This window comes from Rhinoderma darwinii, chromosome 10 (genome assembly GCF_050947455.1).
Source record: "Rhinoderma darwinii isolate aRhiDar2 chromosome 10, aRhiDar2.hap1, whole genome shotgun sequence".
In the NCBI taxonomy this organism is placed as follows: Eukaryota; Metazoa; Chordata; class Amphibia; order Anura; family Rhinodermatidae; genus Rhinoderma; species Rhinoderma darwinii.
Window position 1 is genome coordinate 46269287 of NC_134696.1, and position 22872 is coordinate 46292158.

Below are 22872 nucleotides of genomic sequence, written 5' to 3' on the forward strand. Positions count from 1 at the left end.
TACACCCATATTCACTTTTTTGGCCACCTTTGCCTGGCGTCTGCCCTCTTGGTTCCATGCTTCTACTAGCTTTTCTGCGTCACTACCTTTAAAACCACAGTCCTCAGATCTCATGGTTTCTCAAAAATGCTGACTGCCAGATGACCTTCCCCATCTCATATTCTCCACTGGCCCTCGATGTCTTGTTTACAATGAACGTCTCCATCCTCCATCCTTTTTCTTTATTCCCCAGCAGAGTTTTATATCTGGGACTTGGCCTTAGTTTCCTCCCTAGGGTGTTGGCTTCTCTTAGTTGCTCCTACTGCTTCTGGATAAACTGATTAGCTCACTGTCTGCAGGAGGGATACAGCCGGTGTAGGAGGAGCTAACACTATTTATTGCTTAGTGTCGCCTCCTAGTGGCAGCAGCCTATACCCATGGTCTTCTGTGTTCCCAATGAACTTGACAAGAAAAATATTTTACGATGAGTACTCAAAAAATCCTCTTTTACTGTTGAGCTAGATGGCGCTACTATTTTTATACATAATAAAGATCTTTGTCCACTGACAGCCTGGTACAGGAGTACCACCTGGTGTACCAGCTCAACAATCAACTGCACCTCAGCTTGGGACACCACAGCTGCCCAATACGCAGCAGTCTGTCGCAAACAAAATGCTAGCCTGGAGTGGTGTGCTTGAGTGGCAAGAGGTGAGTTACGTCTTATGATGTGGCAGTAAAGTGGCATTTTTTTGTTTCTATGAAATGGTTTTGGTATAAATGTGTTATTCTGTATTCCATATAGAAGCCTAAGCCACCATCTGTGGACACTAATGCCAAGCTAACACGCTCCCTTCCATGCCAAGTGTATGTCAACCCTGGAGAAAATCTGTAAGTGTCTAGAGTGCCTTGTTTTGTTAGCTGGAGTAGAATTAAAGCGTCTAATCCATTTTTAAATGATTTCTCAACTTGTCATATTAGTTGATATTTGTGTGCTGTTACCCCTACCACTCATTAGAAGAGCATCATGCCCATTCAGCTGCCATCTGATCCTTCACTCCGGAGATTAAGTCGGGCCATAGACTGTAATGCATTCTGTTGGTGTATATTCATCTCTCCTGAGTGAAGCTGAAAGAGACTGAGGGCACACAGTTTTGTTAGTATTAATGTATAATATTATATGTGTGCTCCTGCACATATATAGGGAATAATTCAAAAGTTTCCATACATGGGGAATAGTGGGCCTCATAGTTTCATTGTTATGTGCATGTAGAGGGGCCTACCGGGTCCTTAGACCTGAGTCCACTGGTTGTTTTCTTGTGAGGGACACTCAAAGTCAAGTTAAATCAGAAAAAGACTCCAATGGGAATCGCCTAAGGAAACTCTTTGGAAATACAATTGCATTTATAACACCATATTTGGCAAGGCAAGTTCTCCATGAATGGGAGAGACAAATCCGTATGCGTTTTCATAAGGTCGTGTTTACATGGAGGTTTTTTTCATGTGCATTTGACCGAGATCCGGGGCAGTTTTCCATTACTAACAATGGGAGGCATTTTACAAGCAGAAATTACGTGAAGTCTGAACCAGAAAACGTGGTGGAATCCACGTGAATTTTCCTGTGTTCATTTTGTTTATACAGGTCGTCCTTCATGAATTAGAATATCATCAAAAAGTTAATTTATTTCAGTAATTCCGTTCAAAAAGTGAAACTCCTATAAATTCATTACACATAGTGATCTATTTCCAGCATTTTTTTCTTTTAATGTTGAAGATTATGGCGAACAGTTAATGAAAACCCAACATATAGTCTCTCAGAAAATTAGAATATTAGGTAAAAGTTGAAGAATCATGGTGTCCTACTCTAACCAGCTAATCAACACAAAACAACTTCTGAGGTTTCCTAAGCCTTTAAAAGGTCCAACAGTCTGGTTCAGTAGGCTACACAATCATGGGGAAGACTGTCTTCTGGACAACTGTCAAGTCAGCAGTCATTGACACCATTCACATGAAGGGTAAGCCACAAAAGGACAAGGACATTGCTAAAGAAGCTGGCTGTTCACAGAGCGCTGTATCCAAACATATTAATGAAAAGTTGGGAGGAAGGAAAAAGTGTGGTAGAAAAAGGTGCACAAGCAACAGGGATAACCGCAGCCTTAAAAGGATTGTCAAGAAAAGGCCATTCAAGAATCTGGGGGAGATTCACAAGGAGTGGACCGTGGCTGGAGTCCGTGCTTCACGAGCCACGACACACAGACGTATCCAGGACATGGGCTATGACTGTCGTATTCCTTGTGTCAAGCCACTCATGACCCAGAGACAACGTCCGAAGCGTCTTACCTTGGCTAAGGAGAAAAAGGACTGGTCTGCTGCTCAGTGGTCCAAAGTCCTCTTTTCAGCTGAAAGTTAAATTTGCATTTCATTTGGAAATCTCGGTCCCAGAGTCTGGAGGAAGAGTGGAGAGACATCAATCCAAGTTGCTTGCGGTCCAGTGTGAAGTTTCCACAGTTAGTGATGGCAATGATATAGAAAAAAAAGGAGGACACAGAGCGCTCCTCTGAGATGATGCCGCAGAAACAGGGTAGACAAAAATAGCAATAGAGTGTGTGTGTGTGTAATGCGCTCACCTTTTTGGAGTTGTGCTAGGTGGTCGGCACAACTCAATCAACAAGCATGTGCAGCCTTGATGCTCCGTGTATAGGCATCCTCAGAGTGGACACCAGTGGCTGAAGATTCAGCAGGAGTTTATGTGGAGAAGAAGTTCCAGATAATAATGAAAAAAATAGTCACTCTTGGTAGAAGGCGCTCTGCCTTGACCGAGAATTTGGTCCAATCCTTCACACCAGCAGAGTTTCACAATAAATGGAAATGTATTTCTTTAAAAAAGACATGTGTAATGAAACATGTGTCGCAAAGGTGGTCACAGAAGCTACGTGTTTCGACCTCGAACTGAGGTCTTCATCAGGCTTAACCTGATAAAGTCCTCAGTTCGAGGTCAAAATGCGTAGCTTCTGTGACCACCTTTGCGACACATGTTTCATTAAACATGTCTTTTTTAAAGAAATACATTTCCATTTATTGTGAAACTCTGCCTTGACTGGGAATTTGGTCCAATCCTTCACAGTCCGTGATGGTTTGGGGAGAAATGTCATCTGCTGGTGTAGGTCCACTGTGTTATGTCGCTGCAGAATTTACTTAGTCCCTCATAGATAGAGTTTGTTTAGGACTTAATCTGCATTTGTCTGAGTTCCAAATTAATTGATATTCTCTCTTTGGAGGTTTAGAGAGTGGCCGGCTAGAGAGACAATGACACACAGGTTTGGTGTTCAAACAGTCTCTGCCCTAGGGTGCGGATCCATCTTTATTTATAGGAAAATGAGAGTAGGTGGTAACCTCAACTTGCAAACAAACTTTCTACATATGGTAATATCCAGAATCCCAATCTCCTCTTTTTATTATTTATCTTTAGCCATAAGAAATACAATGTCATCACGTTTTGCCACGTTGCCTTTGTAACAGCAAAGTCATATACCAGAAGGCTTAGAATAGAATAGCCATCCCCCCTGTAGGCTGTTGTTTCAGAAGTTCTTTGAGCTTCAGTTTCCCACTGTCCATAGCAATAGATAGCACTTTTAGGTTCACACATATAAAGATATTAAAATATTTCAAGTCCAGAGTCAGCGCAGCGTCTAGCAGGAAATTTTAGAGCACTTCATGCTTCTCTCTGCTGACAAGCTTTATGGAGATGCTGATTTCATTTTCCAGCAGGACTTGGCACCTGCCCACACTGTCAAAAGTACCAATACCTGGTGTAATAACCACAGTATCACTGCGCTTGATTGGCCAGCAAACTCGCCTGACCTAAAGCCCATAGAGAACCTATAGGGTATTGTCAAGAGAAAGATGAGAGACCCCAGACCCAACAATGCAGATGAGCTGAAGGCCGATATCAAAGCAACCTGGGCTTCCATAACCCCTCAGCAGTGCCACAGGCTGATTGCCTCCATGCCACGCCACATTGATAACACCTCAGCAGTGCCATAGGCTGATCGCCTCCATGCCACGCCGCATTGATAACACCTCAGCAGTGCCACAGGCTGATCGCCTCCATGCCACGCCGCTTTGATGCAGTAATTCATGCAAAAGGAGCCCGACCAAGTATTGAGGGCATATACTGTACATTTCAGTAGGCCAACATTTCGATTTTAAAAATCATTTTTGAAATTTGGCTTATATAATCTAATTTTCTGGGAGACTAAATTTGGGGTTTTCATTAACCGTTACCTTAAAGAGGCTCTGTCACCACATTATAAGTGGCCTATATTGTACATGATGTGATTGGCGCTGTAATGTAGATTACTTCAGTGTTTTTATTCAGAAAAACTATAATTTTTGACGGAGTTATGACCTATATTAGCTTTATGCTAATGACTTTCTTAATGGACAAATGGTCGTGTTTTACTTTTTGACCAAGTGGGCGTTGAGGAGAGAAGTGTATGACGCTGACCAATCCGTGTCATACACTTCTCTCCATTAATTTACACAGCAAATAGTGATCGTGCTTTGTTCATTATGTGCTGTCACATACACACACATTAATGTTACTCATGTGTCCTGGCAGTGAATAGACATGACTACCAGCCAGGACGTGATGTCTATTTAGAATCCTGACACTTCAGTAACGTTTGTGTGAGATTTACAGCCCAGCAAGCGTAATCTCATTTTAAATGACCGTTTACAGCATAATCTCGTGAATCTCACACAAACCTTACCGAAGTGTCAGGATTCTGAATAGACATCACGTCCTGGCTGGTAGTGATGTCTAGTCACTGTCCGGGCACTTGAGTAACGTTAATGTGTGTGTATGAGGCTGCACATAGTGATCTAGCTTGATCACTATGTGCTGTGTAAATGAATGGGGAGAAGTGTAGGAGGCTGATTGGTCACTGATTGGTCAGCGTCATACACTCCCAGTGTCCATTAACAAAGTCATTAGCATAAAGCTAATATAGGTCATAACGCCGTCAAAAATGATTGTTTTTCTAAATAAAAAACACTGCTGTAATCTACATTACAGCACCGATCACATTATGTACAATTTAGGGCACTTATAATCTGGTGACAGAGCCTCTTTAATCATCAACATTAAAAGAAAAAAATGCTGGAAATAGATCCCTCTGTGTGTAATGAACCTATATAATATATGAGTTTCACTTTTTGAATTGAATTACTGAAATAAATTAACTTTTTGATGATTTTCTAATTCATTTAGAAGGCCCTGTATTCCTAAATTAATGCATTTTGAAATGGTAAAATTTTGTGTATTTCAGTAAAAAGATTTTATATCAATATTTTTTTATTTTTTTATTACAGGAAAACCGATCAGTGGCCTCAAAAGTTAATCATGCAGCTGATCCCTCAACAGTTATTGGTAAATGATCATCTCCAGGTTATGTTTATGTATGTTAAAGAGAATCTGTCCCCTCTCCTAACATGTCTATTGTAGTCAATACTTGTATTCCCCATGAAATAACAATGTTGGAACATATTTTTTAGAACTCTGATATTCCTCTTAGAAATGTCAAAATAAATTGACAACTACGTGTTATTACCCTTGTCAAATCCGTGCGCGTGCGTGCGTTACAAGAAATGGATGAGGAAGCAGCACTCAAAATATATCCAAAAAAGTTTGTTCGCCACCACGTCTAGGTGCAACGTTTCACGCTCACAATGAGGGCATTGCTTGAAAATGCCCTCAATGTGAGGGTGAAACGTTGCACCTAGATGTGGTGGTGAATAAACCTTTTTGGATATTTTTTGAGTGCTGCTTCCTCGTCAATTTCTTGTGTTGATCCCGGATAGAGGTCACTCCTCTTGAAGCTTTGGTCACAGTGCTGCTCCAGTTACTTGCTTGCTTTTATATGTCAACTATAAAATATTTGAATACAGTTAAATCCATTTAATCTAGCATCAAAACCATTCCATGTAATCACATGGTCATAACAGGTTAACAGAGATTACATGGAACTGGACACTTAATCTAGAAATGAATGCTAAAGTAAACCGAGGAAGAACCTGCCCCACAGGGTTTGTCCATCAGCAGGTTTTTCTGCATTTTCCTGTTGCAAAGTCTTGCACAAATATAGCAGAGCAATTGATTTTAAGGGGTTCTGCGCTTTGCACAATCCCTACTGGTAGGAAGAACTCATTGACAATAAAATAACAAATTGTATCCCTGTTGGGACACACAGCAATCATCTGTAATCTGTGGGGAAACCTGGCAGTGTTCAATACCCCTGCAGCGCCACCACAGGAGAAACTAAGCATTACACAGTGCTCATTCAAATGGCTGGTTTGTCTGTTTAAAGAGGCTCTGTCACCACATTATAAGTGGCCTATCTCCTATATAAGGAGATTGGCGCTGTAATGTAGGTGACAGCAGTGCTTTTTTATTTAAAAAAACAATCTATTTTCACCACTTTATTAGCGATTTTAGATTTATGCTAATGAGTGTTTTAATGCCCAAGTGGGCGTGTTTTTACTTTAGACCAAGTGGGTGTTGTACAGAGGAGTGTATGACACTGACCAATCAGTGACCAATCAGCGTCATGCACTCCTGTCCATTCATTTAGGCAGCTTATAGGGATCCTGCTAGATCCTTATGTGCTGTCTTATACTAACACATTAACAATACTGAAGTGTTTAGACAGTGAATAGACATTCCACAGGATGTCTATTCACAATCCCTGCACTTCGTTACTGTTTCTATGGTAGTTACAGCAGAGCAAAGCGTAATCTCGTTGTAACCTGTCATCTGCAGCGTAATCTCGCGAGATTACGCTTCCTCTGCTGTAACTACCACAGAAACATTAACGAAGTGCAGGGATTGTGAATAGACATCCCGTGGAATGTCTATTCACTGTCTAAACACTTCAGTATTGTTAATGTGTTAGTATAAGACAGCACATAAGGATCTAGCAGGATCCCTATAAGCTGCCTAAATGAATGGACAGGAGTGCATGACGCTGATTGGTCACTGATTGGTCAGTGTCATACACTCCTCTGTACAACACCCACTTGGTCTAAAGTAAAAACACGCCCACTTGGGCATTAAAACACTCATTAGCATAAATCTAAAATCGCTAATAAAGTGGTGAAAATAGATTGTTTTTTTAAATAAAAAAGCACTGCTGTCACCTACATTACAGCGCCAATCTCCTTATATAGGAGATCTAAAATCGCTAATAAAGTGGTGAAAACAGATCGTTTTTTAAAATAAAAAGCACTGCTGTCACCTACATTATAGCGCCCATCTCCTTATGTAGGACATAGGCCACTTATAATGTGGTGACAGAGCCGCTTTAATACAGGACAGGACCTCCAGTGCTAGAGAGGCCCTTTGTAACCGCCCTCCATTCTGGCCAAGAGATGAGAATCTTGAACAGTAGGCCCCCCTCTATTAACTCAGAATAGGGTATATAAAAATGGGTTTTCTAAACTTGAATTTGCTGCTGACCCTTTCCATTATCAGTTGGCTAAGCGATGTTGTCCTACAGCCATACACAGGATTGTAATGAAAATTAAAAAAATTTGTGCTTTCTTTACATATACTGTTTTTTTAAAGCAACCCACTGGTTTTGTATAAAAATGTAATACTAGCTAGGAAATACATAGGTCATGTACTTGGTGCCCTCTATTTCGTGTATTGTGCCCCCGATTCCCGAGCCCTTCTGCTTTCATCCAAGACAGTAGCAGCACTTCTCAGACTATTCCATTCACACTGTGCTTTGTTAGTCTGAGACGCTCAACCCTGCTCTCTGATTGGCCAGTGCTGCGAGCATCAGTGGCACAATAAGAGGAAAATTGGGGCAACAGGTACGTTAACTATTCATTTTCCAGCTAATGTTACATATTTATGAAAAAACGGAGGATCGCTTTAAGATCAGACATTCCTTCTGCAAATATATGTTGGCCAGTGAAAACTTCTCACGCTACATGGTTTCTTAATATCTGGTCATAGCAGAAGCCATAATCTGGCCATCTTGGCCCATTTAGCAACGTAGAGCAGCAGCTACGTATACTACAGCGTTGTTGCTGAAAAAGCCTAAATCAACGGTGGTCAATCGAGTTTCTCCTCTAAGTCAATATTGCCCCTTTCTCTAAGCTCCACCCACTTTTTTCAGAAGGACTCGTGGCGGAAATGGCACAAAAGTCTAAACTTTTCCCACAAATTGCGACTTTTGTCCCGTTTGCAACTTTTCCACTCTGGTATTGAAAAACGAACAAATTCTCCCCATTGTGTGTGAATTCTGCCTTGGATACAAGGCCTTGTGTATAGAGAATAGTAAGTGATGAATTTATCTTGTTGCAGACCACCTTAGGACCCTTATTCAGAAACTCTCGCATGGTACAGTTCCACTTTACCAACAAGGATCTGGAGTCTCTTAAGGGCCTCTACCGCATCATGGGTAATGGTTTTGTAAGTATATATTATATTATTAACCTTTTGTAGACCCTGAAATTGGTATTTAAATTATTGCAGTTCATTAAGGGGGTTTACTGGGATTTTATAACCACTGCTCCTGTCCTTTATGTGTACTGATATGAGGTGCATTGTGAGGACACTTCAGGAGACCACGACAGCCAGCAATGTACTCCATGTACTTCAAGTCTTGAACTCAATAGTTTGCAGTAAGCTGAGCTCCCACTAGTGGTGACCACAGGCAGCCTGAATTTTATCATTTAACTCTGTCAGAAAAACAGAGCTCCTACTTCTAAAAAGGTATTATACAATTAATCTGGACAGATTAGAGGAAGGAATAGACATGAGTTTTGATAATGTGTTGAATTGTGCATTTCACTTAGACATGGTTTTAATTATACAGTATTATATTGCAGTTTTGGGGGTCAAGTTTAATTATTTGTACTTTTTTTGGTTCCTTTTGTAGGCCGGTTGTGTACATTTTCCTCACACCACTCCATGTGAAGTCAGGGTTCTCATGCTGCTGTACTCCTCCAAGAAGAAGATCTTTATGGGTCTGATTCCGTACGATCAGAGCGGCTTTGTCAATGGAATCCGACAAGTGATCACCAATCACAAGCAAGTGCAGATGCAGAACCGGAGTGTAAGATGGAACCTTTATCATGTCTGAATCCTGTTCCCTTCTGACCTTTAGTTTACCTGCGCTTAGCATAACCAGTACAAGTTTCATCTATGCTTTATATTGGTCAGCAAAGAAGAGTAGTCCTATTGGTTATCAGTCAGCGTCCCATACTAAATAGACCTTGATGATGGCAGTGCGCACAGAACCTAACGTCCCCCGAAGGCTGCGTTCAGACAGCTGGAATGTGGGCTCATTTTAGAGTCTCTATTGCGGCCGGTTACAAAGAAACAAAATACTTTTTTTTTCACTGTTTGGAGGACAAGGCTCCATAAAGTAAAATTCCTTTATTTAGGATTTAACAGGTTATCAAAAATTCTTGATTGCTGGACAGTAATAGATTTATAAAATGTACCTGTAGGTGTAGGGAACCTCCAAAATGGGGAGATAAAGTACACGGCTAACCCCCAGTCTTCTACTTCTTTCTTTGTGAGATTCCAGATTGTTTTACAATCCTGTGCTATTAGATGCCGAATTAAGGGAATTTTTCTGTACAATTTGAAGTTAGGCTTGTTTAGGCTTTTTCACTGAGTCATTTGTGTTAAATTAAGATCTCACTTAACATACCAAGTCAATCTGGAGTGACATTCTGTCCGCAACCCTAAACAAATATTGCTGGACTATTCCATTGACACACAATCAACCGCACAGAAGGCAGCATCTTGTCTAAGTCCGCCAGACATTGTATAATAGCTATGAAGCATTCTGATCGGGAATTGCCATTGAATTTTTATTACGTTTTGTTCTTTTAGATGGGGGCAGCTCAATCTATGGGTGCTGGGTCTGTCCAGCCCAACCCTCAAGCCTTCTTATCCAAGCAACCTGGTCCTCTACCGGTGGCACAGACTGTACAACAGCAGGTAAATCCTTTATTGATGCCTCTGTGTGTGCTGTTTAAGTCTTAAAAATATGTTGTTTTTTTTGACAGAGCATTGCTACATTTTTATTTACGCTCTCTAATCTTGCAGATGCCCGGGCAGCAGGTCACGCAAGGCATGCCGTCTGTGAACCAAGTAACTATGATGGATGAACAGCAGAGATCACAGAATCTGGTGAGCTTCACGTCACACAAGTCTGTGTTTTATTTCCTTGCATATGTATTGAGCAACTAGCGAACAGCTTGCATTCTGCTAAAAGGTATGCAAAAAGGAATTTAAAGGGTTTGTCCAGGATTTTAAAACCACCTGAAGAACCTATTAAAAATTCTGAAATACTTACCCCCGAGCTCTTCCCCTTCTGGTGTAGGCTGCAATTAGATTTCATCCATAGTGATGTAACGTCCTACAAGAATCACTGGTTGACACAGTCACTATGGTGGAAACGTCACTGCAGCAGAGTAATAACACTGGACCAAGGGATCTCCGTTAGAGAAATAATTTGGACGGTAAGTATATTACAAAGTGGGGATTTTTATTTCTATTTTCTACAGGTTCTTAAAGAGGCTCTGTCACCAGATTTTCAAACCCCTATCTCCTATTGCAGGTGATCGGCGCTGCAATGTAGATTACAGTAACGTTTTTCTTTTTCAAAAACGAGCATTTTTGGCCAAGTTATGAGCATTTTTATATTTATGCAAATGAGCCTTTCTTATGGACAACTGGGCGTGTTTAAAGTTATGTCCTCGCGAGATCACGCTGTGACGTCACTCACTTCCTCCCACAGGAACTTCATCGCGTCGGATGAGCGAGGACACGCTGTGTGTCTATGCACTGCCAGAAGTTGGGTGGTAACGAAGAGAAGTGGATGATTCTGATTCGTCCGCATCATACACTTCCATTCACAACGCCCAGCTGTAACGAACACAATACACGCCCAGTTGGACATAAGAAAGGCTCATTTCCATAAATATAAAAATGCTCATAACTTGGCCAAAAATGCTCGTTTTTGAAAAAGAAAAACGTTACTGTAATCTACATTGCAGCGCCGATCTGCTGCAATAGGAGATAGGGGTTTGAAAATCTGGTGACAGAGCCTCTTTAACACTGCAGCTGTTTTTTTTAGATTGGCTGCTGTGAATAGGCACAAGCCTACCACGGGCTCCCCAGGAAGTACTTATTACCATTACAGGAAGGAGTTGTATTAAAACATCAGAAACCCGGATAATCACTTTACGTTCCCACTACTGTCCTTGTTCAATTATTATAACACTTCCACTTGAACAACACAAAATAGGGGGATACAGTCAATAGAAGACTTTCATATAACTAAGACTTCCTTACTGACTGTAGCGCTTCAATGATTCCTTTCAGTTACAAATCAGAATGCAGCAACAACAGGCCCCTCAGGGTCCCAACCAAGCACCTCAGCAGGCAACACAAGCTACAGTGCAAGCCCCCGGTCAGCCTCAGAACCCACAGGCAGGAACCATGCTAAGACCCCAGAACCCTGGTGCCAACCCCCAACTACGAAACCTACTGCTCAGCCAGCAGCCTGTGAGTATTCTATCTTCCATTATGTTAAAGTAACATGTCAAACCATTCACTGGGGGGGGGGGGCACTCATTTCTACACTGAAGTGATCATGGTGCTCATGTAACATTCTAATCCCTCCTGTGCTTATTGAATATACTATATATTCTATACTCCCTGCCCCCAATGGGATTCACAGTCTAAATCAACATCAGCTCATTGGTTAGCCTTGCAGCACTGGGTAGTATCCAATTAAAGGCAACATCTGCATGAAGTTTCTATGTTCTCCCATGTTTGTGTGGGTTTATTCCGGATACTCTGGTTTCCTCTTACGCTGATGTTGTGATGATCTCACAATAATATGTCTTTATTGTTAAGCTCCTTTTACAACGGCCCATTTTGGCCGGTAGAACGAGCGCCGATTTCGTTGATTGGTGCACGTTTGCTCCTTTCACAAGAAGCGATGTATGGGGACGAGCGATTGTTGCTCCCTGTTTACACAGGGCAATTATCGGGAGCGCAGAACGCACAATAATTGGCAGGTGTAAAAGGGTCCATAGGCTTCGTTCCATTTTGATAATGTTACGATACTATTTGTCTTTATTGCTAAACAGAGTTCCATTGTTTTGATGTGATAATAGTGTTTGCATTTATCCAAAAACATACAGATAGTGATTGTGATTGTGATTGTGATTGTGAGCCCCACTGGGGGCAGTGAGCGATAACAACCTCTAGTGCTGTTGAATATGTTGGTGCCTTAAAGCATCATAAATATGTAAATAAATTAATTGGCTGTGTTTTATTTTGATGATGTCACAAAAGTATTTGCCTATTTGTCTGTATTCCTAGGCTGTGTTAATGATGTCACAATAGTGGTTGTCATTATTCCTAGGGAGAGTTCCATTGTGATCATGTAACAATAGTATAGTATATAATAGTTTTCTTTATTGATAAACTGTTTCCTTAGGATGTTTCAATGGTGTTTGTCTTTGTTCCTTTCTATGTTCTATTGAGAACTCCTAGGTTTTGTTTTATTGTGATGTCACTATTGTGTTTGTCTTAATTCCTAGGCAGAGTTATATTGTGATGTTCTCATAGTATTTGTATTTATTCTTAGGCTGTGTTCTATTGTGAAGATGTCACAATAGTGTTTGTCTGTATTAAGCTATGTTCACACGGGGTTTTTTGACGCGGAAACCGCGTCGCAAAAACGGCCCGAGAACGCCTCCCATTGATTTCAATGGGAGGCGTCGGCGTCTTTTTCCCGCGAGCAGTAAAACTGCCTCGCGGGAAAAAGAAGCGACATGCCCTATCTTCGGGCGCTTCCGCCTCTGACCTCCCATTGACTTCAATGGGAGGCAGGAGAATAATTTCTCGCTGTTTTATGCCCGCGGCGCTCAATGGCCGCGGGCGAAAAACGGCTAGATAATCGCCGCGAAAATTGGCGTGCAGGGAGAGGAATATCTGCCTCAAAGTTCCAAACTGAATTTTGAGGCAGATATTCCTCCCCCAAAATACTCTGTGTGAACATAGCCTTAGGCTGGGTTCACACAGAGTTTTTTGCAGGCGGAAAATCTGCCTCAAAATTCCATTTGGAATTTTGAGGCAGATTTTGCTCTGCCTGCACACCAATTTTCGTGTAGTTTTTCGCCCGCGGCCATTTCAGCGCCGCGGTCAAAAAATGCTACGAAATATGCTTTCTCTGCCTTCCATTGATGTCAATGGGAGGGCAGAGGCGTAAACGCCCGAAGATAGGGCATGTCGCTTTTTCCCGCGAGACGGTTTTTCCGCTCGCAGGAAAAAAATGCCTCTGCCTCCCATTGAAATCAATGGGAGCCATTTTCATCCGTTTTTTGGCGCGGTTTCCGGGTCAAACGTGTAAAAAAAAACCTGTGTGAACTGGCCCTTACTTGGTTTTGTTTTATTGTGATGTCTCGATACTATTTGTCTCTATTGCTTAAAAGAGTTTTGTTATCATGTCACAATTGTATTTTACTTTAGTCATTGGCTGTTCTGTTGTGGTGATGTCACAATACTTTTCTTTCTTTATTCCTAGGCTGTTGTGATGATGTCACAGTAATGTTTGTCTTGAAGTCCAGGCTGTTTAGTTCAGAGAGGGTTGTTTGACTGGGCACTAGTGTATCCACCTCTATGAGAAGGATTAGGTTTGTAGGGCTTGCATCCAATAGATGTAAACAAGAATGTCTCCATTCATTAACAAGCAGAGGTCTTGAACATGGTAATAATTTAAAAAACACAAATGTGAGAAAGTTGCTTAATCTTTCATTGTACATTTATTAAGCTTTTTTTTCATAGTATTGAAAAATCTCTTTATTTCCAGAGACTATAAAACAGTAGTTGAAGCATTTTGGTATAATTTAGAGTGGTCAATGGGAGACCTGTCCTGCCCGTTCTGCCAATACTTATCACACTTGTTCATTGTCAAACTGAAACTAATCCTTTATTAAAACTGGAGCGTCAGAGTTCAAATTATTTCAATTCCGATAACTAAATCAGAGCATGCAGCTTGATCGAGTCCAGATGTGAGTCATGTCACCAGACGGAATTGGAAAGTGTGCGCCAGATGGCGGTTCAGCTCACCATTACCTAAGCTGCCCTGACCTTCTCCGTAGAGCAGAGCCTACTCCAAGCTTGTCATCTCCAGCTAACGACCTAAAGAGGATTTCCTGGACTAAGAGATGTTCCATTAACTGAGTCTTGTATGTGCCCAACTTTGTAATATAGTTTGTGCTTCATTCAATTCCCCAAACTCTGATCTCCGGTCACTGCTACACAGGGGCTGCGTTGTTTATCATACTAGGCCAGTCACTGAAAATTACATCAAATTTATTACATATCACTAATGCTACAAGGTTATATATAGAGAAGTCCCACAGGTGCAAAACACTGATGAAGAGCCACTCGCAGACCTGTCATTCATGAGGGGGTTGCTGCTTAGTGTTCTAATTCCAGACAGATTTGGTAACTTTAGCGGTTTCACGCAATTGGACCTATATGCACGTCCTGGTGCATGGGGTGTAGTATGGAGCAGGCTCACTCGCTAAGCCTGCTCCATACGCTCCAGGTGTCACCTGTGTATTACAGCTGACACCCTCCACTAACGGTCAGGAACAGCGATCGCTCTGTTCCTGGCGGTTTAACCACTTAGATGCCGCGGTCAATACCGTCCGTGGCATCTAAGCTCTTAGAAAGAGGGGCCGGCCCTCCGACAACCCATTGCCCCCCCCCCCCCCCCGCGCGATGCGATCGCTGAGTGATGGTGGTTGTCATGTCAGCCGGGGGCCTAGTACAAGGCTCCCAGATCTGCCTTCTTTCTGGCCCCTGGCAGGGCTTAACGGAAGCATTTAAAATTGACATGTAAAAAATGAAAAAAAATAAAATAAACAAAATTGGTATCGCCGCTTCCGTAAATGTTCGAACTATTATATTATAACATTTAACTCGCACGGTGAACGCAGTAAAAAAAATTAAAGCACCAGAATTTCTGTTTTTTGTCACCTCTTAAACATTTTTAATAAAAAAAGTGATCAAAAAGTTGTATGTACTAAAAAGTGGTACCAATAAAAGCTACCGCTCGTCCCGCAAAAAAATGAACCCTCACACCGATAAAATGTAAACAATTATGCCTCTCAGAATGTGGTAAAACAAAGTTGTTGTTTTTTATCAAATGTAAAAGTAGTGAAATATTTAAAAAAAAACTATATAAATTTGGTATCGCCGTAATCCTAATAATCCTAATAAAGTTAAGTTGTCATTTTTACCGCACGGTGAAAGACATAAAAACGAAACCCAAAAAGCAATGGCGGAACCCCAGTTTTTTCCAATTCCACCCCACAAAGAATATTTTTTGCAGTATGTCAATACATTTTATCGTACTGGTTCCCGACCGGCCATGGGAATTATACTGCGGGCGGTCGACGTCCTTAAAATTCTCGCCGTAGTATATTTATAGTGCTGGCTTTAGCTGGCTGCCCAAGCGATGTGCCCAGCAGTCAGTGATGTCAGGGCACCCTGAAGAGAAGATCGAAAAGTTCTTCACTGCTTCAGTCTTCCCTGATCTCTTGTACACTTCGCTCAATGAGCGCTGTGTATAGGCCTCTATTGGTTCTGGTGATCATGTGACTGGTCATGTGATCGCCGGGAGCCGTTAATGGAAGACTTCTGCTGGGTCTAACTAGACCCAGCACAACCCTATCAGGTACAATAGTCACTATAACAGGGATTTTTTTTCCCCTGTAACTGGGGCTGCTGTGCAGCTCTAGTTACAGTGGAAAGACATGGTGTATAAAACAAAGTCCCCCAAAGGTCTTTTCTGACCCTTTGAGGGACAAGCCATAATAATAATTTAAAAAAAAAGTTAAATAAACATTGTCTTAACACTAGCCCTGACCCATTTACCCTAAAATAGACATAATATATCAAATTTTACGGTAGACAATGATTATCACAAATAAAAGGTCTATTTTAGGGTAAAGCTATATTACCAGAAAAAATTAGCTGAAAAGTAAAAAGCTTATTTTAAAACTATAAGCCTAAAAATGCTATAATAGCAAATAGGATGTGTATAAATATGCTAAAAAATAAACCTGCATTATACAGAAAATGCATAGTAAAAATCACGTTACGAGCCCGAAAGAATAAAAAAGTTATAGCAGTTTAACTAACGGTGTCTAAACCTGATAGCTCAAAACAGCCTGGTCCTGAACCGGTTAAATAGTGCCAATAGAAACTACAGCTCCTCCCACAAAAAATAAGCGCTCACACCACTCTATTGACGGAAGAATAAAAAAATGATGGCTTGGAAGACGGGGAGTGAAAAACCAAAACGAAAAAACAAGAAATGTCTGAAAGGGTTAAGGTGCCAGTTAGACGGGTACCGTGTTGTGTACCATGCTGGGCCCTATAAAGTTACACCTTTTTTTTATTTTTGCTTCTTATACCCATTTGATAATCCAATTTTTTTTTGGGATTCCATAAGTATGGTCACATACTTTCAGTATGGTACAAAAACGTTAATATCTTTATGCTTTTTTTTTTTTTTTTCCTTCAGCCACAGGCCACCGTTCCTCAAACCCAGCAGCCCTTACATCACATGCAGCAGGCAACACAGGGCATGCTTCCACATCAAGCATTGGGGCAACAAATGCCCCACCAGGCCCCTGGCCAGCCACAGTTGCAGATTTCAGGGCAGTCTCTAATGCATCAGGCCCCAGCACAGCAGTGGGGCAATCCAATGGCACAACGGGCACCCATGCCAGGTAAGTCAGAGCACCACCTGTAAAGCCAGCAATGTTTCTATACAAGGACGGTTGTCTCTTGTGTCTAGTAAGTGAGCATGGCCGAATTCATTCAGATCACATTTACTTTAGCATGGTTAATTCCCTATAACATGTCAATGTTTTTGATGTGCAATTTCAGGAGTCATGATGAATGCAGGGCCACGTGGACCTGTCCCTCAACCAGGATTACAAGTGCAGGCTCAAAGTGTCATGGAGGAGGATATCTTGATGGACCTCATCTGAATGTAGAGTAGAGGTAACATCCTTTGTGAACTGTCAATCACTTTGTCAGTCAGCCTCGACTAATCCTGCTAGAGAAACTTTGGTATTTATCTACCACATCACTTCCACTCACACAATCCAGCTGATTCCTCTAGAGACCGTCAGATCTACATAACGATTAAGATTCCCCCATTTGACTTCTGTGTGCACTCCCATTACCCTCCACTGTGGGGCAGCATTGAGCCAGGTTGTTTTTTATTCTGTCCTACAACACCAGTGACTTGTCGAGGATATACATGCAACGTGCCGTCTTCAGAGCTGACGCTTTTCACTTATTTAACCGTTTTTATAACTTGGTGAATAAAAAGGTCTTACAAGAAGTAGCATTTTTTTCTTTCCTCATGTCATTAAACACAATAATGGATTCTATAGCAAATTATTAAAACAAATATTTTAGAATATATGGTCTCTGTGTTCTTTTAATTAGTTGCGTTTATTTTGTTGTTATTATTCGGTTACACAGTCAGGCTGGCTAAATACATTAGATAATTGTTGGTGGATATTGCTAATGGTATGTATGGGGGTAGATCAGTTCTCCCCAATGTCTGCTGTAAGTGAAAGCATTTCAATATACCAGATTCTTTGGTAAACCCGGGGACAAGTGCTGTCAGACGCGTCTTCCAGCTGATTATCCTCCTCTCCTTATGTCTTTAAGACATTAAAGGTCATCAAATCAAAACTGCTTGATTGACCGGAATCCTGCTGTCCCCCTGATTCAAGCCACATATTTTGTGGTGATTTGATGACCTAGGACAGGTCCTCTTTAACCCCTTAAGGACACGGCCAATTTTAGCCTTGAGGACAGAGCAATTTTTTTTACATTTCCCTCTTTGCATCCCGACGCTCATAACGCTTTTATTTTTTGTACGACGTAGTTGTATGAGACTTTGTTTTTTGCGGGACGAGTTGTACTTTATGTCTGTACCATTTTTTGGTACAAATACATTATCGTTTAATTTCTATAATTTTTTAATTAGATTATAATGCAGAAAAAAAGCAGTTGCTTAGCAGTTTTAATATTTTTTTTTTACACCATACACCGATCATCATAAATAATGTTATACATTTGTTGTACAGGTTGTTATGGTCGTGGCGATACCAAATATGTCTATATTATTTCATGTTTTGGGACTTATATTTTAAAAAGTTGATTTATTATAAAAAAATGTGTATTTCTGTGTATTTTATTTACTTTTTATTTATTTATTTACCATTATTTTTTTTTTACATTCATTTAACTTTTTTTTTTAATCCCATAAAGGGATTTATCATTTTGATTTTGATTTTGTAACTGTAATGTACTGGCATAGATCTATATGCCAGTACATTAGCCTGTTACTGATCGTACACAGGCAGTTGTTAGGGCATACCTCAGTATGCCCTAACAACAGGAAATCTGTTCAGACAGCCCTGGGGTCCTTCACTGGACCCTGGGCTGTCTAGCCATATGAGTTGTGGGCTTTGATCGCGTCACAGTTATTTTCTGTGACGCGATCAATGTGCAGTCCCCTCTCCTTGAACGCCGCGATCAGCTGTCATCGCGGCGTTCAAAGGGTTAACAGCGGAGAGAAGATGTTTCTCTCCGCTGTCAGAGCGGGGCCGTGGCTGTGTATTACAGCCGTTGCCCCGCTCTCGATCGCGCGCACAGACGCGCGCAGGGACGGCTGTCACACAGGACGAGTATGCTCGTCCTAATGCGCGAAGTGCTCGCCGCTCAGGACGAGCATACTCGTCCTGTGTCGGCAACCAGTTAAACATGTACAGTTGTGTTAAAAAAAAAATAGCAGTGAGTTTAAAAAAGCAAATAAAGCGCAAAATCATTATAATAACTTTAATTTGCCTAAATGTAAATGCACTGGAAATACGACACATTCAATTCCAACTCAAAACAATAACAACATTTACTCAGTTTGTGTTAATCCTTTACAGAAAAAGAAATATTAGACTGTTCAAACAAAAATAGAAGTACAAGCATTTTTCTTTAAAAACTCAAAAATTTAATGCATAAACTGAAAAAATGTTTCAGATTTCACTTTACTAAACTAATGTTTAGTGGCATGACCCTTGTTTCTGAGAACTGCTTGACATCTGTGTTGCGTGGAGTCGACCAACTTCTGGCACCTCTGAACAGGTATCCAGTCCAGGAAGATTGGACGACATTCCACCGTTCTTCTGCATTTTTGGGTTTTGCCTCATAAACCGCATTTTTTATGTCACCCCACAAGTTCTCTATGGGATTGAGGTCAGGGGATTGGGTTGGCCACTCCATTACCTCAATCCTGTTTGTCTGTAACCAAGATGTTCGCTTACTGGTGTGTTTTGGGTCATTGTCGTGTTGAAACATCCATTTCAAGGGCATTTCTTCTTCGGCATAGGGCAACATGATCTTATCAAGTATCGTGATATATTCAAACTGATCCATGCTCCCTTGTATGCGATAAATAGGCCCAACACCATGGTATGAGAAACATCCCCATATCATGAGTTTTGCAGCACCATGCTTTACTGTCTTGAATTCAGTGCTCGGGGGTCGTCTGACATACTGTCTGCGGCCACTAGAACCAAAAACAACAATTTTGCTCTCGTCAGTCCAGAAAATGTTGCGCCATTTCTCTTTCAGTCAGTCAATGTGTCCCTTGGCAAATTTTAACCTATTCACGACATGTCTTTTTTTTGTGAGGAGTTCTTGCTAGTAACTTGGCTTCTCTTAATGGTCTTCGGATTGTAGGAGTATCACTGGTAACTTCACATCTTCTTTAATCTTTCTAGAGGTGATCATTAGCTGAGCCTTTGTCATTTTGGCTATTCTTAGATCCATTCGAACAGTAGTCACCACTTCCTTCCGCGTCTTTCAGGTTTTGGTTGCCACTTCGAGGCATTTGAGATTGTTTTAGCTGAGCAGCCTATAATTTGCTGCACTTCTCTATATGTTTTTCCTTCTCCAATCAACTTTTTAATCCAAGTCCATTTTTCATCAGAACACTGTCTGGAACGACCAATTTTCCCCAGTATTTCAGAAGGAAATGCACTATAACCAACAGTCGCATCATTTGCCACCCTCCCACCTTAAATAAGGGCCCGTTTTGGCACCTGTTGTTCCACAGAATTAATGACTTAACCAATTTAACTCCTCACTGCTAATATTGTGAAGTCCCTTTCAATTAATGATTCAATTACTCAGAATGGGCGGACTGCATGTCCTAATTGTTGGCTCTTCTTTATTTTGTTTTATTTTTTGTACTACACTTACAAGTACATTATTTCTATGTAGAAATATCACTACAAAAACCAATGATTTATCCGGTTAATGATGTTGGACTGCTATTTATTTATTTTTTGAACACTACTGTACGTTGAACCATTAGGGTGAATTCACACGGGGCAGAAATCGCAGCGGAATACAGTACAAGGCAAGTGGGTGACATTTTAACAAAACTCCTCCACAAACTGCAGATTTTTAGATTTGCAGCATGTAAATTTCTTTTAAATAATGATATTTTTATGTATAAAAGAAATCCGCAGACAATAATTCGCACCGTTTTCTGCAAATCGGCACTATTTTTGGTGCGGCATGTCTTGCAGATTTCCTACGGAAAGTGTCCGCACTTACTCTAAGCTATCTGGATTTTTCATTTAAATTGACTCCACATGTACAAATTATGTATTTGGATGTGGGTACAAGAGCTACATCCTTATTTTTACTTTAGAATTTTTTTATATTTTTGCACTACGTTTTAGAGTGGATCATAACATTAGAGACTTATTTACATCATATAAACACGCGTTTCAATTAGATGTGGTTTATTGTTTTTCTACTAATTTAGCATTTCATTAAAAAAAAAAAAACAACAACCCCAAAACATTACTTTAGAAGTGAGAGAGTCTTGTATGGCACATGACCTGGTTTATCCAACAAGACCTGTGCTTCAAAAGCACACGTAACGCACACACGTTATACCGCAGCATCCATGAGACGGTGAAACACACTGCGTAGGACGGTGGTCCAAGCCAGGCAGGATATTTCCTGAGATTTTTGTGCAGTTTACAGTTCAGACCATTGGGAAAAAAAAAATCGTATATGTGATATAAAAGAAAAAAAACGGAGAGGGCGTGAAAGACTGGCACTAATAATACCCAGGTAGTGGTAATCCCTTGGGAAAGACCACTTTTAAAAATGTTTTAATTATCCAAACTTATCTTCTGTAATCCGTGATGTAATGTAACACCCCAAAAACTTTCATTCCCCCTCTGTTGCGGCCCTGTCCCTTCCTAACTCAGCATAAGGAGCGGGAAAAGTCGATGAGTACTATTCCTGTAGAGTTGATTGTCCTATAGATTGTTCAGCTACTGTCCTTTATCCGGTAATAACTTCAACATAGTTGGCAGGATACAGGCCAACTTGACCATGATCAGTCACTCCTTTGCACCAGCCTTGTTCGTCCTCATCTTCAATCTTTGTGAGTTCGTCACCTGGTTAAAACAGTTCAGTTAGAGACGTGTTGCGCTGCAAGAGTGCTACGTTAAACCGTTAAAGAGACGTCATCACTTAAATACAAAAAAAAGAATTCCTGGCACACGGATCAGAGAATTCCATATCCCTCAATATACTCCAATAGGAATGTATTGGACAACAGAATTGTGTAAACACACGAGCCACTCCCACTTGCTGTATGGTAAAAAGTTCTATGAAATAAGAATAACTTTATTAACCCTTTCATGACCAAGGGTCATTGATACCCCTGTGTCCAAGTCAAATTTTCCATTTCTGATGTGCACTTCTTTAAACGATAATCTTTGCAACCGCTTTGAATATTCTAACTATTTTTACTTTGTATTTTACAAGACTTATGAGTTTTTAATTTTCTAGTTTAGTTTAATTCCATGTTTTTAATGTTTATTATGACCAGACAAATCACTAAAAATGTGGGAAAAAAAACATTTTGTAATTTTTTAAATATATTTATCTGTTATTTATTTGTGTGTGTGTGTGTGTGTGTATATATATATATATATATATATATATATATATATATATATATATACACACACACACCTTTTACTAGAGGCCTTTTCACATCGGCGTTGGTTTTCCGTTGAGGGGTTCCGTCTGAGGTTTCCGTCGTGGAACCCCTCAACGGAAAGTCAAACGGAAACCTTAGCTTCCGTTTGCATCACCATTGATATCAATGGTGATGGAAACATTGCTAATGGTTTCCGTTTGTCACCGTTCCGGTAGGTTTCCGTTTTTTTGACGAAATCAATAGCGCAGTCGAACTTTTTTTTTTACACTTTTTATTAGTTCTCCTATGGGACTTGAACCAACGATCGTTAGATCGCTGGTACAGTACAATGCAATACAAATGTATTGCAGTATATTGTCATTTTTATATGCTTCTGCTAAGCCCTGCCAGGGGCATGGCTTAGCAGAGGCAGACAGAAGGCAGACCTGGGGGACTTCATTGGGTCCCCGGGCTGTCATGACCATCATCGGTGTGCCCCTGATAGCGTTGTGGAGGGGGCCGTCTCCCTCCTAACGGTTCAAATGCCACGGTCAGATAAGTGCGGGTCTCACCTCTGGGAGCCACACCTATCTCTAGAACAGGGTCCCCTAAACCCCATTCTAGCTTTTCTGTGCTCATGCTGCCTCCCGGCCACTTACTTATTACATGGTCGGGAGTTACAGAAACAGCGTAACTCGCTGAGCTACGCTGTTTCCGTAAGTCCCATAGTAGTGAACTCCAGTTA

General features: G+C 40.9%; 2 protein-coding genes across 2 annotated transcripts in view; one reads left to right on the forward strand and one right to left on the reverse strand.

The window, feature by feature from the left end:
• MED25 (mediator complex subunit 25) overlaps positions 1–17528 on the forward strand; it is a 34787-nt gene extending 17259 nt beyond the window's left edge. The window contains exons 11-20 of the mRNA XM_075839837.1: positions 550–687; positions 782–867; positions 5350–5407; positions 8348–8455; positions 8925–9101; positions 9890–9997; positions 10106–10189; positions 11387–11569; positions 16617–16824; positions 16985–17528. Of these exons, the coding sequence (XP_075695952.1) occupies positions 550–687; positions 782–867; positions 5350–5407; positions 8348–8455; positions 8925–9101; positions 9890–9997; positions 10106–10189; positions 11387–11569; positions 16617–16824; positions 16985–17088 (1254 nt within the window). The 3' untranslated portion in view covers positions 17089–17528. The remainder of the gene's footprint in view (positions 1–549; positions 688–781; positions 868–5349; positions 5408–8347; positions 8456–8924; positions 9102–9889; positions 9998–10105; positions 10190–11386; positions 11570–16616; positions 16825–16984) is intronic.
• Positions 17529–20985: 3457 nt separating this feature from the next.
• LOC142661421 (protein kinase C and casein kinase substrate in neurons protein 1-like) overlaps positions 20986–22872 on the reverse strand; it is a 46136-nt gene continuing 44249 nt past the window's right edge. Inside the window, exon 10 of the mRNA XM_075838811.1 lies at positions 20986–21597. Within this exon, the coding sequence (XP_075694926.1) occupies positions 21482–21597 (116 nt within the window). The 3' untranslated portion in view covers positions 20986–21481. The remainder of the gene's footprint in view (positions 21598–22872) is intronic.